This window comes from Heterocephalus glaber, unplaced genomic scaffold (assembly GCF_053883595.1).
Source record: "Heterocephalus glaber isolate CG9 unplaced genomic scaffold, H.glaber_assembly_v1.0 deba00001594, whole genome shotgun sequence".
NCBI classification, from domain to species: Eukaryota; Metazoa; Chordata; class Mammalia; order Rodentia; family Bathyergidae; genus Heterocephalus; species Heterocephalus glaber.
This window is the reverse complement of record NW_028258369.1, coordinates 18,559,118-18,574,281: the sequence shown is the minus strand read 5'-3', so window position 1 is coordinate 18,574,281 and position 15,164 is coordinate 18,559,118. Positions and strand designations below refer to the sequence as shown.

The window sequence follows — 15,164 nt, the reverse complement described above, 5'->3', positions numbered from 1 at the left end:
TGGTTCTTAACCTTGAATAAAGTTCAGATGCTAAGGGGTTGAGCTAATAATTTTCTAATTTATAGATATACAGTTGACTATAAAAATATCTGATCTTGAATTTGTTCCTATAGAAGCTAGCCTTCTCTTTTCTTCTTCTCCTCTCCTCTCCTCTCCTCTCCTCTCCTCTTCTCTTCTTGCTTGCTTTTTTCTGTACTGGAAATCAAACCCAGGGCCTTACTCACTCCAGGCAAGTGCTCTACCTCTGAACTGTATCCCTGGCCCATGAACCTAGCTTTCTTGATTACAGAATTACTAAAGTAAATGGAATCTCAAAACACATCTCTTGATCTTCAGAAAGATTCATTTATATATTCACAGTGCATGAGAAGGGGATGGGATCATGGAAATGTATTTTAACCCATAAAATTTATAGATGAGGAAGTCAACACTAAGAAAAGTTAAGTAGTGGTGCATACCTAAAAACCCAGTTACTCGGGAGGCTGAGGCAGGAGGATCAAAACTTTTGAGTCCCTCTTGGGCAATTTAGACCTTGTCTCAAAAAAAAAAAAATGCAAAGGTCTGGGGATGCAGCTCAGTGTTAGAGTGCCTAGGAATTCAATCCCCAGTGTGGTTGGTGGGTTCACTTTTAGGTACAGATTTGGGAATGGAACTCAACTCCTAATGCCTTATCCACTGTTCTTTCTAATAACCAGTATGGCATTTAAAATTGTTAAGCCTCTACGCAGATAATCAAATATAAAACAATTGAATTATATTAGTAGAACTTGAGACTTTTTTTTCACAAATCTGTATTCCAAAGTTTCCTTTATGATGCTACATTTATCATCAGGAAACAATGCTTCTCATAGTATAATAGTCCTTGTACTTACTAAGAATTATTGTCATCACATAGCTTTTCTAGTCTCACCTTTTGTCATCCCTAAAATGGGATAATAATACCTTTCCTGTCTAATTTACAGGGTTATTTCCAGGACTAATGGAATAAAAGCTTTTAGGAAAATCAAACCATACAAATGTACAGTGTGATTCATCCTCTTACTCAATACTAATAAACATAATAATCTTTAAAACTATCTTGTCTTGACTTCCAACTCCTTGTCCTCCCTCCCACTCCTGTAGAATATTAGGTAAAAAAAAAGAGGAAGATGGAGATCAAGCAAGGAAGGAAACCAGGGATCCTTTCTCTACTACTGTTAATTAGTTGTGTGGTTTTTTTTAACTAATTTCTCAAGAATCTCCCTGTCTTTAGATGCATGCCCATCTCTGAGAGCATGGCTCCATTATTCACAACCACCACCCTCTACAGAAGGGGAATTCACATTTGCAGTAAAGTCATCTTATTCAGTGGCTGGTTGATGTGTCATAACTGCCCTTTGGGTTCAGGCTTGTAGACCTGACATCTTGTGGACATCTGCTGGACGTCCCCATGGCTCAGGCATCCAGTTTAGACCCATGGAGGGGGTCCTTTGACTCCCCCCTTCCTAACTCCATCCATAGTCAGATATGCAGTCTTGATCATTTTATCTCCAACACAGTTCTCCATTGCTCCTACTTGTTCCATAGACTCCTGCCTGGATTTCTTACTTTCAGTCTTCTCCCAGTAGCCTTCGGAAGGATTGAGTTAAAATACCTATCCAACAAGATCAGCTTCTGCTTGTAGCTAGCACAATCCCTAGCATCGTGGTTCTCAAACTAGACTCTTTTGAAGCCCATAGGGTACCTTAGTTGAAGGAGAAAAAGAAGACAAAGGGGATACTTTCTGGACTGGGGTCTGCATGTCTTCTTTACACCAGAAAATCTTACTCTAAATAGTTGCTTTTGGGCAATTTTTTTTCTCTGTGAAAACTGGAAGCCCACTGACCAACAAGCTATAGTCCATGACCTGGCCCTTGCCTGCCTCTCAAGCGTCATCTCTCCCCTGTCTCTGCTCTACATTCCCCTCCTGCACACACAGCACTGTTTTGTGCCACTGACTAGCTTATTTTATTGTGCCCTGCACCGTAAAAACCCACTGCACCCCTGTCCTTACCTTTTGGGTCACTAAATGTCACATCCCTTTTAAGACTCAGCAGTACCATCTCCAAGAAGCTTTCCTTCTTTCCCCTCTTGTTGCCCCTTCTCCCTCTGACAGTCTGCTATCTATTGTGTGCTAGTTGAGATGTGAAGGGGATTCTACCATGTAGTGTAAAGAACACTGGATTCTGACCCTCACTCTGATTCTAAACAATTCACTTTACTTGTGCAACACAGTTCATTCATTCATTGGTCTCTCTTCACCCTATGGAGTTTACATTCTGGTAGGGGAACTAGTGAATGACATGAAGCGCTATGGAGAACAATAAAATGAAAACAGAGGAATAAAGAGTGTTGGAGAGTGGGATATTTCTATTTTTCATAAAAGAAAGGTCTCTCGGATGTCTAGAAGAACTGTCCTGGCAGAGAGGAGAAGTTCTATTGAGTGTAAGCAGACCAGATGATAGGTATTAAGGTGATTCAGGGAGAGAAAATAGTGAATTGGGCATAGGTGGCAGCAATGAAGTTGGTAAGACATGTAAATGGGGTAGACCTGTTTTTAAAATAGAACAGAAAGATTTAATGATTGATTTGAGGTGAAGTTTTTGAGAAAAAGTCAACAGTGACTTGTGGATTTTGGAACTAAGCAACTAGAAGAACGGGATTGACCTTAACAGTTGGAAAAGACTGCAGGCAAGAGTCTTCTCTATGGAACTGGCTTTAGGATATGTGAAGTTCAAGGTACCTATTAGATGTTAGATAGAGATGTTAAGTAGTGATCTGGAGTTAAGAGATATAGGTCAGAGGTATATATGTGGGAATTGTTGCATGTAGATGAAGTTAAGTATCATAAAACTCAATGTGGTCACCTAAGGCATAAGCATAGATATATAAGAAAGAGGAAGTACGAGAATGAGGGCCTTGAACAAGCAAGAGAGGGGAGGAGCAGACATCAAGAGGGGTGGCTTCCAAGAAGGGAGGAAGGAAGTGGAGATGAGCATAGAAGTAAGTAAAAACCCTTGTTACTTTTATGTTGTACATGTTTAAACCACGGTGTGTGTGTGTGTGTGTGTGACTGAATTCAAACCCAGGGCCACTCTACCACTGACATTCATCCCCAGTCCTCTATTTACCAATTTATTTTTATTTTGAGACAGAGTCTTGCTGAGTTACCCAGGCTGACCTTGAACTTGCAATCCTCCCGCCTCTGCCACCCAAGTAGCTGGGATTACAAGTATGTGCCACTGTGCCCTGCTAACCCCTGGATCCTAAGTAGCTACCTGATCCCTCTCTTTCAGTCAAAGAAACTTTAATTATTTGGACATTTCCATCGGCTCTTTTATTTTCTCTCTCTCTCCCTCTCCCTGTACTGGGGTTTGAACACAGAACCATCAAGCTGAGCTACATTCCCAAGGCTTTTGAGACAGGGTCTTGCTAAATCCTTCAGTTGCCCAGGCTGGGCTTGAACCTGTGATCCTCCAGTCTTAGCCTCCCACAGTACTGAGGTCATTGGCATGCACCACCATTCCTGGCTTCTGCTATTTTCTTATTTGCATTTGTTGTTTACCATCTACCTCCCTTATTACAATATACTTTCTATCAGAGGAGAATCTTGCCTCCTTACCTGATCTGTTTCCCAGTGCCTACAAGAGTCCATGGTATATAGGAGAAACTCCAAAATTATTTATAGAAGGAATGAGTACCTTGCCTTTCCTTACTTCTGTTGCCAGGAATGAGACCAGATGGTTGAGATGCTACATTCCAACCAAGAAATGCATAGAACTGTCTCTACTGCAGTTTGCAGCAGAAGAACCCCCCACTGCTATCCTGTATCAAACATTCAACCCAATAGAAGATTCCTGACACCAGCTTTAGATAAGCGCTTAGCATTGCTAAGGAAATTCCTCATCCCTTTTCCCTGGCAAGCTCCCAAAGCATAAAAGATACCACAGCTAAGGGCTTTGATGCAATCATGTAGCAGTGCATTTGACTTTTAGGCAATGGTGCCCACCTCAAATGATCCAAGCATATATTTTGACTTTCAAAGTAAAGATCTTAAAGGCTGAAACTTTCTAATATTGCCAAGGGTCAAGACAGTGGTAGAAATCCTTTTAGAGTTAACATCCATGTGCAGCCCAATTTCAAGTGCTAATTCTAGTTAATGCAGGGATGTATTATAATTTCTATTCACAGGTGGGGAAACTGAGTCTCTGAGAAGTTACAGGACTTGCTCTAGATCTAATGACCCTGATTCTTTTATTCATGAATACATTCAAGTGTTTCAAAGTATGTCTGGTTTTCAGAAATGACCAAATGTCATTTGAATCTAAATAGAGCAAATTTTGTAGATTCCCAAGGCTGGGAAATATAGTCTCTTATGAATAAATTGCTGTAAGATCTAGAACCAGTCTTAGAGATTATCCAGGCTGGAGCTAAAACTTCTGAAAATCACATAGGTCTTCAAGATCCCATTCTTCACTCTTTGTTTGTTTTAGACTCATTCGTTTCATGCTAGACAAAGAAACCTCCCCCCAGCCTCTGCCACACACATATCTGGCACAGAGAGATGACAGGGCTGGGAGACTAGCAACTCAAATCTGTACTTGTCTGCCAGAATGGCACAAAGGGATAAACTGGCTGTGTTAGCATGTTTCAGGGAAGTAGATTCTTCCATTATGACATTAACGAGAAACAAAGGAGGAGGGGGAGAATCTCTTCTTTAGAAAATGCTATCAATCTGTTAGAAAACATACTAGACAATTACTTTAACAGAAGAGTATAAAGACCTGAAGAAGCCAGTCATATCCCCTGGTGACTATTCTGTTGCAGAGAGTCAGCATCTGCACCATTCATAATCGTAGTGCAGAAATTGGCACAGGAATAAAGCCCAACAGCAAGCTGTTCCAGGTAGACCAGATGTCTTGAAGGGAGATTGTCTCTCTACAAGTAAATTGAATGCCTATTTCCTGTCACTTTCACTGTTGAATAACTAGCTGTTTGGTATCAGGAATAATTTCTTTGTTGTCTTTTTTCTTTTTTGGTGCTGGGGCTTGAACTTAGGGTCTTCTACATGCTAAGTATATGCCCTATCACTGAGCTGTGCCCTCAGCCCCTAAAAATTCTTGATTAACAGGGTATTCTTTTAAAAAAGGCATCTCAATTGTTCTGTTCTCAAAAGGAAATATTTTTTCAAAACACAGTTTCTAAGGGCACTGCTTTATTTCTTTTTTCCAAACCAAAAGGTGGTCTTATGTGGCCTGATGTTGACTCAGAGAATAGGGAAGACATTGGTAGACACTCTCTTGGGGCAAGGTAGAAAGGGTGAAAGGGGAAATAAATTGGAGAACGTGAGAGGGGCTTCACTGTCATCATTAGCAATGCAAAGGAGGGCAAAAGATTCAGGAGAAGGAGAATGGCTGAGAGAGGTCATCAGGACTCCTGGGGATGGCTGATTAGCATTGCTTTGGCTGTGAATTTAATGACCATACAATTCATTCATTCAATAAATACTTACTAAGGTTCTGTTCTAGGCATTTGGGATCCACAGTGAAAAAGACAAAACAAAACAAAGTTCTCTGCCCATGTAGAGCTTTCATTCCATTGGAATATTCAGACAAGAAACAATAATGATAAAAATGAACTCTATAGTATGCCAGTGGGCAGTAAATTCTCTTAAGAAAGAAAGAAGGAAGACAGACAACCAGTTCATGAGGACTTGAAATCCTGGGTGTGAGGGTCCTGCAATCTTAAATAGGTTTTGCCAAGTGATATTTGTGCAAAGACTTGTTAGGTGAAGAAGCTGGACATACAAATATCTACTGGAAGAGCATTCCAGGCTGAGAGAACAACCACTGCAAATAGCCTAAGGTTGCAAGATATCTGCAGGGTTTAAAGAAAACCAAGGCCAGTGTTGCTGGTGCCAGAATGTGTGTGGTGGGTGAGGAGGGGAGTGGAGAAGTAGATAGCGTCAGAAAACCATGGCTAAGGCATCCTGGGTCTTGCTGGTTATTGTAGAAGTGCTACTGTAGCTCAAAGAAGAATGGAGAGCTTTTTTAGAGTTTGGATCAGACAAGTAACCTTATCTGACCCATGTTTAAAAAAAATCTCTTTGTCTACTACATTGAGAATAGATTGTGGCATAAAAAGAAAAGATTTTTCTTTTTCCAACATGTTGCCTTACTTATATGACAGGGTTGCTATGAGACTCAAATGCAAACGTGCTTTAAAAATTATAAAGCCCTGTGCAGACCCAAACTATAATTATTTTACACAAACAATAGAGGGTTCAAAAGCCAAGGTCCCTCTCCACAACTTGGTCCAATGAGAAGGAACCACATTCATGATATTTAACTAGTCTGCTTACAAGAAGTTAAAGGCAAGTTGATTCAAAAAATATGTAATTTTATGCTTGAGTTCTAAATCATCTAAGATGTACAGATTGCCACCGATTTTATGTTTAATTTTGAAAGTAATGCCTTAAAAACGTGGAAGTACTAAGCTTGAATACTGAAGATTTTCATTTTAACAGCAGGGCCGGATAGAAGCAGAAGTCTGGGAAGTTTAAACCTATTTCCTTTTCCTTAATCCTCCTGGAGAGCTAGACGCACTGGCTAGCTCCTCCAACATTTCACGGGTGGCATCTCTTCTTTGCGGTGGCCCTGCCACCAGGTGAAGGCTGCCGGGTGGGAGAACACACACTTTGTGCGGCCAGCTGACCTTCAGAAAGCGTTTAAATTTAAAGGGGACAAGATTTAAAGGATTTTGGAGAAGAGGCCTTGAGACTCCAAGAGAAAGAAGGAAAAGGGGCCGGAAGAAGCCTGAGCCTCCCGGGAGACAGAACTGAGTTAATGAACAGGCGTGATTATCCAAGGTAATTATGTAAAAGAGAAGGCCAGGAGTTCTAAATGGCTGCTACTTGGAGTTTACTCTGCCTGAGGTGAGTGTTTGTGTTTCTGTGATTTTGTTTCTCGAGCAAGGTCCCCGACCCCCTTTTCCTTTGCCGTCTTTACCCACTGCTCAATTTGCAAAAGCAGCTCGCTCTGCGGGCCAGACCCCAGTGCTCACCCTTCTTTCCTTTAGATTCCCAGCCCCACTCAAATGAGCCTCCGCACCACCCGCTCCTGGGACCCTCGCTCTACCCTCCAGTAAGGAACAGCTGTTTGCGCCCCCCACCCCCCACCCCCGGCCTCCCAAGCTCATTTCGCTAATGTTGCCCGGGTGCCGCTGTCCAAAGAACACGCCTTCCCCGCCTGCCGGGATTTTAGGTCTCGCCCCGGCCGCTGGGAGAAGCAGTGGGAACTCTGCGCTCTCCGACCTGAGTCGCTCTGCTGTGCATCTCCCTTGTCTTTTCCCTGGAAAAACGATCCAGTCTCAGTCCACCCTGCTCCTTCCTGCTCGCTAGTTGTTTACGGAGCAAACCGAGTCATTGGGCAGCCTGCGGCTGCACGATTCCCCTTTGGTTTGGGGTGGCAGAGGGTAGCGTTCACGGTCCTCCAGTGTGCCATAGACTGTCAGTCCGGGTCTGAAAGATCTAGAGGCAGACGCTGAGGGTGACAGGAGGGTGCCCCCTCCCCCCGGGCAGCTGGGGGTGGGGAGGGGAGAAGGGACTCGGCTTGGGGAAGGAGGCTGGGAAGCAGCTGCAGTGTTGCGAGGGGTTCCTGCTCCTGTGCCAAGCTTGCACGCTGCCACTCGGCTCAGTCCTCGCTCCTCGGCGCGTGAGGCACAGGGGCTCAAGGGTCCCGTAGCAGGAGCAACGCCCCTAGCCCGGGCCTTGCCTTCCCAGGGCGCCCGACGGTCCCCGGGGCCGAGCGCACGGGGCGGGGCGCGCGACCCGGGCCGCGCTCCCGCCCCCGCCTCTCGCGCCCTGCCTGGCTCTCTCTCCATTGAGTTTTCCCAACGTCGGCGCCCATCAATGGTCCGGCTCGGGGGTGCACACGCAGCTCCCGGCCGGAGGGGGGTAGCAGCCACCGCCTCCAGGTGCGGGCTCTCCCGGGCCGTCGCCGCCGCCCGCCGCCGCCGCCACTCGAGCCCCGGGCGCACTGAGGTCCCGGCTATGGGTCTGGCGAGGCTGCCCTTGCTGGCGTGAGAAGGGGCGACCGAGCCGCCGGGCTCTGGTGTCCCCCGCTTCCTGCATGGATGTCTTCAGCTTTGTGAAGATTGCTAAGCTCTCGAGGTAGGGGCTGCGCCGGTTTCCTTTGCACCCAGGGCCGCTGCCGCCGCGGACAACTTGGTCCACCCCCCCCATCCCCCCAGGCCGGGGTGAAGCGAAAGCTGGACCGTGCAGCGGGGCTTAAGATAGGAGGAAGCCAGGTGGCCAGGGGCTGCACCGAACAACTTATTTCTAACTGGCTGATGGGGCTTGTGCATCCGCAGGTGTAGACCACTCAGCGGGAGACACGCCCTCACACACATGTTCACGGCAGTTTGTTTCCCCTTAGGAAAAGCCCCAGTGGTGGTTGGGGTCACATGTATAATTCAGGGCCATGAGAAGATGGTTGTAACTGCGACTGCTAGAGAAAGCCAGAAGTACTTGGAGCGTGGGTGATTGCCTTCCAAGCAGCAGGGACCCAAAGTGCCCCTCTCTCGCCCCGAAATTAGACTCCACGCCCTGGAAAAGTCAATTTGTTGGTTGACTCAGGTGCTCCCAGCTGTGACCCAGATGCCAAAGTCATGGGGAGGGAAGAGAAACACTTCCAGCGGTTATTTTGGGAGTTTTTTTTGTTTTTGTTTTTGTTTTTTTTTGACTAACTATATAGTCTTAAACCTTGAAAGATTTAGAAATTTGCTTCCAAGTAGCCATGTTGTTGAAACTGAAGAAAAATAATGGAATCAGCCAGATTTCTTCAGCAGTGCTGAACAAAGAGGACCATTTGCACTTTGAGGTCACCTAGGTATTATCTGATCAGAGCATTCCTCCTCCATCTTCTGCCCCATAGCTCCTCCAAAGTCTTCATTGAAACCATGGAGTAAGGTCTTGTGCTGGTGGCATTAACTGGCAAGGGCCAGGTAAGAAAGGTCTTAGAAAACCATGCCCAGCCTTCTCTGCCCAAGTCTCTGGAAGGACCTGCCCTCTGCCCCAAACCTCTAGGAGGTAGTAGCAAGGAGGGGGCACAGTGGGTTTTTCCAGGATGCAGCTCAAAGACTTACTCATAATGTGGAGAGAATGATTGTAGGTTTTCCTTTCATTCTTTTTGTGTCAGATTGAGAGGTGTTGATTGCATCAGGCAGTGATGAGCAGCCTCCAAAAGCCTGAGGCAGAAAAGTATGTTGACTGTTTTGCTAAATAGCATTTGGGCCACTTTAGTACCCTTCAGTTTGGATGGTGCCATGCAGATGGACCTTTCTGGAACATCCATAGGTCTTTGTTTTGCTGCTTACTTCCACCTGCCCTCTCTGTTCACATGAGTCAGTCTTCATGGCACAAACACATTTCCCCAGGGAAGAGGACCCAACGTAACTTACTCTGGGTAGACTCAAAATATACCAGTGATGAGTAAATATGTGTGTTTTTGAGCGGCCCACGAGAGGTCCCTGCAGATCACAAAACTGATGTGTTAAGCAGTGTATGATTATAGCATGGCAAATTGTTTGGTTTCATGCTGCTATCATAGAGGGCCATGGCTTCACACCACTCTTCGGTTAACTTCCTGCGTGCTTCTGCCAATGGCTGGATAGTAAACAGCTGTCAAATATGAATCATGGCTGGGAAACAGCTTTGGGCAAGTTCAGAGGTTGTGTAGTGCCCTCTGGGTGATGGACAGAAATGTCACTGAGGAGAGAGAGAAGTTTAACCAAGAGTATTGTTTCAAGTAACCAGGAGAGTTTCAGTGGCCTCATATGCTAAAACCAAGGAGATTAACTGAACATCTAGAGCCCGGATTTAGTCTTTAAACTGCGGAGCTTGGGAGAGGTCCATGCTATGTGTCAGTGAAAAGAGGTTTAGTACTCCCTTTGCTGAAATTCTAGGATAGCTTCATGATGCTCACACATCTGAGCATTTATAAAACTCGAGCCAGGTGTGGAGGGATTAGTATCATTTTAAAGAGTTTAAATTTTGGGAAATAAGTGTGAATTTCACTTTAATCCTTAATGTGATGCAATATTTATTCTAAAGAGAGAAAGTGCACATGTTCTGAGCCAATGAGCCGATTAAGAAGTCGGCCATCCTCAGAAATTCTTCCTTTTCCTCACTGTGGCCTCAAGGATGGTCCCCAAGCTGAGACACAGATACCTTTAGAGGTTACCAGCCTGCAGAAACACGTTTGCAGCTGCTTGTTTCTGCCCTTGAAGGAAGATAGTGAGTGTGTGTGTGTGTGTTTCAAACACTTACCAAAATCAAGTTCTTTTCTCAAAGGTGAAGTATAAAAGTGCTTACACTGCAGGATTTTCCTGATTTCAGAATGGATAATCTTCCTAAAGGATTTAGCTTTGATCAGCATGGTCATTTGAGTGCTTAAAATTCTCTTGGTTTCGGGGCAAACACACGTAGTTACTCCCGGAGTTAGCCTTGCCTTGGGTTCTGACAAACTTGAGTCTCTGAATATTGATTCAGAAAGCATTTGCAGTAACTGATATTTGCCAAGCGTCCTATCAGTGAGTAAGGGCAGTGGTAATTACAGAGTATTCTCAGAGGACATTAATCCACACTGGGATTAATAAAGTACATATTTTGACTTTCCCAGGTACCTACATTTAACCGTTTGTTCACAGAATCTGTGGCTTTTTGATCATGTGAAAAATCAGAACTCAAATTTGCCCTCAAGAACCCAGTATCATCTTTTGATAATAACTTAAACAAATTTACTTCTAAGAATTGGAATAGCTGGCAAGTGGTTTTGACCCTTTAGATCATCCGTATGAATTATGACCCTTGATTGCATCTGTCGTGGGAGGGGTATAGTGTGTTAGGGTTCTATCTGAAGATGTTTTATCTTGTTCTTTTAATTTTATTGTTATTAAATTGCTTGATAGTTTACATGCAGTTTTACTTTACTGTTTCCTTGGTAACAGTTATATATCATTTTCCATCTTTGTAGATGAGAGCATTACTGATGATTGCTTTATAAGCCAGTAATAGTATAAAAATAGGCATATATTTTTATTGTTACTGCACTTTGTATTGACTATTTCATTTGTAAAGCAGATTCACTCTTTCAAATATTTATAGAAGAATGCATTTCAGTAGAAAAACTTGATTATCCCCCTTTGCCTGAGGAATTTGAAACCCAAAATTCTTAGAGGTATTATTAAACTGAGTACAGTGTTCATGAATTGACTGCCGGACTTCTTTCCTTTCCTTTAAGCAAAATGGCACACTTTGAGGTCATGATTGAGTCCCAATTGTTAATATGAAGATTATTCCTTAGAGTAGTAAATTTTAAGGATGCTTTGTCTTGCAGTTTCTTGTAGTTGCATGGGTTGTTTTGTGGTTTGTAGCAGTGCCTATTATCTATTTTAATGAAGTCCGTTAATTTTGTTACAAGTATGTTACAATAGAGGAAGAAGAAAAATACATATTTATAGTTTCCTTTGATTTTTATGGAAAGCTGTTTAGATACTATGAAACCTCTATTTTTTTTTACCTTTACATTATTCAGAATTAAATATTTCCCAGGGAAAAGGGGAGGTTAAAAAGAAAGGCAAAAGGTTACAGTTTTCCCATATCTTCTATTTTTACCTGAGTAATTACATTAAGATTGCTGATAATAGTGAGCTCTGGAGGCTAGCACTGAAAAAAACTCCAAAGACTCTGTATTTGAATTTTATTAGAAATGCTACTTGCTCATCATCTGAGTCCTTCCTGAGTTCTGCTGATTTCTGTGGCTGTCAGGAGGCAAAATGATGAAGAGTTTCATAACAGAACTAGATTCCTGTTTTAGGAATATTTAAGTGGAGTTTCCCAGGGGTTGCTAGTGTGCAGCTGTGAAAGTCTTGTCGCTCACAGTCTCAGAAGGCATCTTGTTCAGGGTTGTAGCATTCAAGCATCTTTCTCTTCCTCTCTCTCTGCGATAAGTGAATTTCACCTTGCTGCTCTCAGGATTTGGTACAGACTGTCAGCCTCAGTGGAACTTATTTGTCCTTTAAATACATGACCTGGAAATTCTCATTTTCTGCTCATGGCCCTTCTAGCTGTTCATCCTCTCACTTTACACACACACACCCACACATCACAATTCAGCTTTACTATGTTATTCTTTATTATCCCACTTGGGGTTGCCATGTAAGTTTAGCTGTGAAAAAATATACATTATTGATGAATTAGAAATGTGTTTTTTTTTCTTTTACAGTGTTGAGAATTGAACACAGGGCCTTGCATGTGCTGAGCAAGCACTCTACCACTGAACTACATCCCCATCACCTGGAAATATATATTTAAGGAATAGTCTTAAAAACACAGATTTGATACTTGGCACAATAAGAAAAATTGAGACCTTTTTTGGGGAGGTATGGAAACATATAATCCAGAAATTTACCACCCACATATTGTTAAGTGATTTTGAGCCTTGAAAGCTAATCATATCAAGGAAAGAAAATTGTGAGTAGTTTACAAAGAGGGGTTGGCAATCTATAATGTATGGGCCAGACCTGGCATGCTGTTTGCTTTTTTGGGGGGGAGGGGTTTGAGACAGGGTCTTGGTATATAGTTCAGGCAGGCCTTCAACTCACTGTGTACCCCAGGCTGGTCTCAAACTTATATGGATCCTCCTGCCTCAGCCTCCTGAGTGCTGGGATTACAGGCACGTGCCATCATGCACAGCTAAGAATGGTATATATTTAAATGGTTAAAAAGCAAAAGCAAAAAACAAGAGTGGTAATAAATTAAAATATTGGTATCCATCAATAAAGTTTTATTGCAACACAGCCACATTCATTCATTTATGTATCGTGTATGGCTGCATTTGTTCTACAACAACAAAGTTGAACAGATCCCACAAAACTGTTATGGCCTGCAAAGCCTAAAACATTTATGATCTGGCTTTTACAGAAAAAGTTTTCTGACAACTGGGTTCAACTATGCCTTTTGCCGTTTTCCCTTTATCATTATACCACACGTGTGGGCATCTATACATGCATGTCAGAATGAGCATGTTAAGTAGTCAGATCCACTGATGCATGTTCACAATTAATGTAGATCTTATCTTTATTGAAACTTCTGATCTCAAACTATTTAACTTTTCAAAACTGACTATTGAAAGTAGTTCTAAGTGTCTTACTGGGCATTTGTTGCACCTGGGAAAATTATGCATGCTTATTCTTTGCTCACTAAGTTGCCCTGCTTTCCTTGGGCTGGAGAGTTACTGGTTGGAGTGATGCTTCCCTTCCATAGGCCTCTAAGCTTCTAGTTCAACATGGATGGAAAAAGAATGGGCATTAATACTCTTAAAGCCTCAACCAGTGTGTACTGGTGAACTGATAAGTCCACAGGAGAATGTGGGTATTTCCTTACAGTACACTTGAGCCATCTGGTCCTAATGGCTAATGACCTTTCCTAATCTGTTTCCAAATGGAAAGAAAACTCGATAAGTGGAGTTAGTTTTAGGTAGAAGAATGCAGGTAAGCTGTATTGTCTTGTAGTTGAATTCAACTTCACTTTCTTATGATTTTGTTGAGAGCATCATAATGAAAAAAAGCTGTAGGGTACCTTTTGTTTTTCACTGAAAAAATATCAGAAATATGCTTCTGGGTAATTTAGCTTGTTATATACTAAAGTTCTGTAAGTTATCTTGAAGAAATCTAAGCCTTAGTTTTAGATAACAAAGTTAACTTTCTCATTTCTTTTTTCCTGGCAAAGAGATTAGAAGGGTTTCCTACCTGAACTGTTTTTTTAAGCATATTTTCAAGTATAGTTTACAATATTTGGCATATGATAAATATACTAAATAATTAGTGAGTGAAGTCATATTCAATGGATTCTAACACTTGAGGCAAATAAATAGGTGCATTTGTTTAGTTAAACTAGTGGTGATGAACCTATGACATGCATGTTGTTTTTCTTTTAAGACAAAAGATGTTAATGTATTAGTTGTTTTTTCTAAACTAAAACTTCAGTATTCAGATTTAATTGTAGGATTGGCACTTTGCAATAAATAAGTGGGTTTTGGATTACAGTTTGGGCACTCGTCTCTAAAAGGTTTGCCATCATTGAAAAACAGTTACAGGGCCGGGGATTTAGCTCAGTGGTTCCGCTGCCTGCCTTGCAAGCGCAAGGTCCAGAGTTCGATCTCTGGTATGAAAAAGAAAACAACAACAACAACAACAACAACAAAACCCCAATTACAGTACCATAGTCAGTGGTTCTTGAATGTAAAGGAGTACACATGTTATATATTAAAAATAACGATCTGCTCTTGATCTAGACCACAAAGAATAAACCTGTATTTCTATTTTGACATTAGAAGCATATTTTTTACTTTTTGTTATGGTTAAAAAGTCATTAACTTGTATTTCAGTGAAATCTGTGTTTTACTGCCATAAGTTCAACAAGCAGAGTTATGATTACATGAAAATAGATTTTATAGATGTTATTATTTTAGGAAGCCCATTTTGAATAGGAGGAAAACACAATCATTTTTATAAAAGAAATGTTTCTGAATTTAGAAAAGAAAGTTTCCTATGCACCTTACTATAGAGTTTTAATTTTTATTTTGGTTAATTCTCAGGTTTCAAGTTTTGTGAGATTTCTTTAATTGAAAAATGGGAACATGATTATCTGACAAAGATGAGTTTAAAAGAAAGTAATAGGCAAAAGTTCACAGAATTAGTGTTAAAATTTGCCCAACAAATGTAAGAAATGGATATATTTTTTATATTTAATTGGCATGAAGGGGAAAGGGAAGAAAGGAAAGGAAAAATTATGAGAAAGAAAAAAAATGGAAACAAAGTCTATGTAAATAGGGAATGGTGGTGGGGGTGAAGGGCACATAGGTAATGGGGAAAAAATAAGAACTAATTAATACATCATGTTCAGGTACAAACACCCAATGATAAATGTAAATGTATTGTATACCTAAAATATACCAATTAATATCTAAATTAAAAAAAAGAAAAGAAAACAGTGGCGGAGAACACACAGCCATCTGGCTGATTCGGGGCTAATTTGTTGATTTAACATTGGATTACACATCTGACCATGGTGATTTCCCAATGGC

The 15,164-nt window shown here is 41.9% G+C and overlaps 1 protein-coding gene across 9 annotated transcripts in view; it reads left to right on the top strand.

The window, feature by feature from the left end:
• Frmpd4 (FERM and PDZ domain containing 4) overlaps window positions 1-15,164 on the top strand; it is a 1,030,958-nt gene that overhangs the window by 426,450 nt on the left and 589,344 nt on the right. Inside the window, exon 1 of one of the 9 annotated variants that reach the window (XM_004871015.3) lies at window positions 6,084-6,952. The exons of 4 other annotated variants lie outside the window; for them this stretch is intronic. In XM_004871015.3, coding sequence (XP_004871072.1) covers window positions 6,921-6,952 — 32 coding nt within the window. In that variant the 5' untranslated portion in view covers window positions 6,084-6,920. Of the gene's footprint in view, window positions 1-6,083; window positions 6,953-7,283; window positions 8,189-15,164 lie in introns of those variants that run through there. 4 more of the 9 variants (XM_087193749.1, XM_087193751.1, XM_021249119.2 and 1 more) reach the window with 4 other exon arrangements.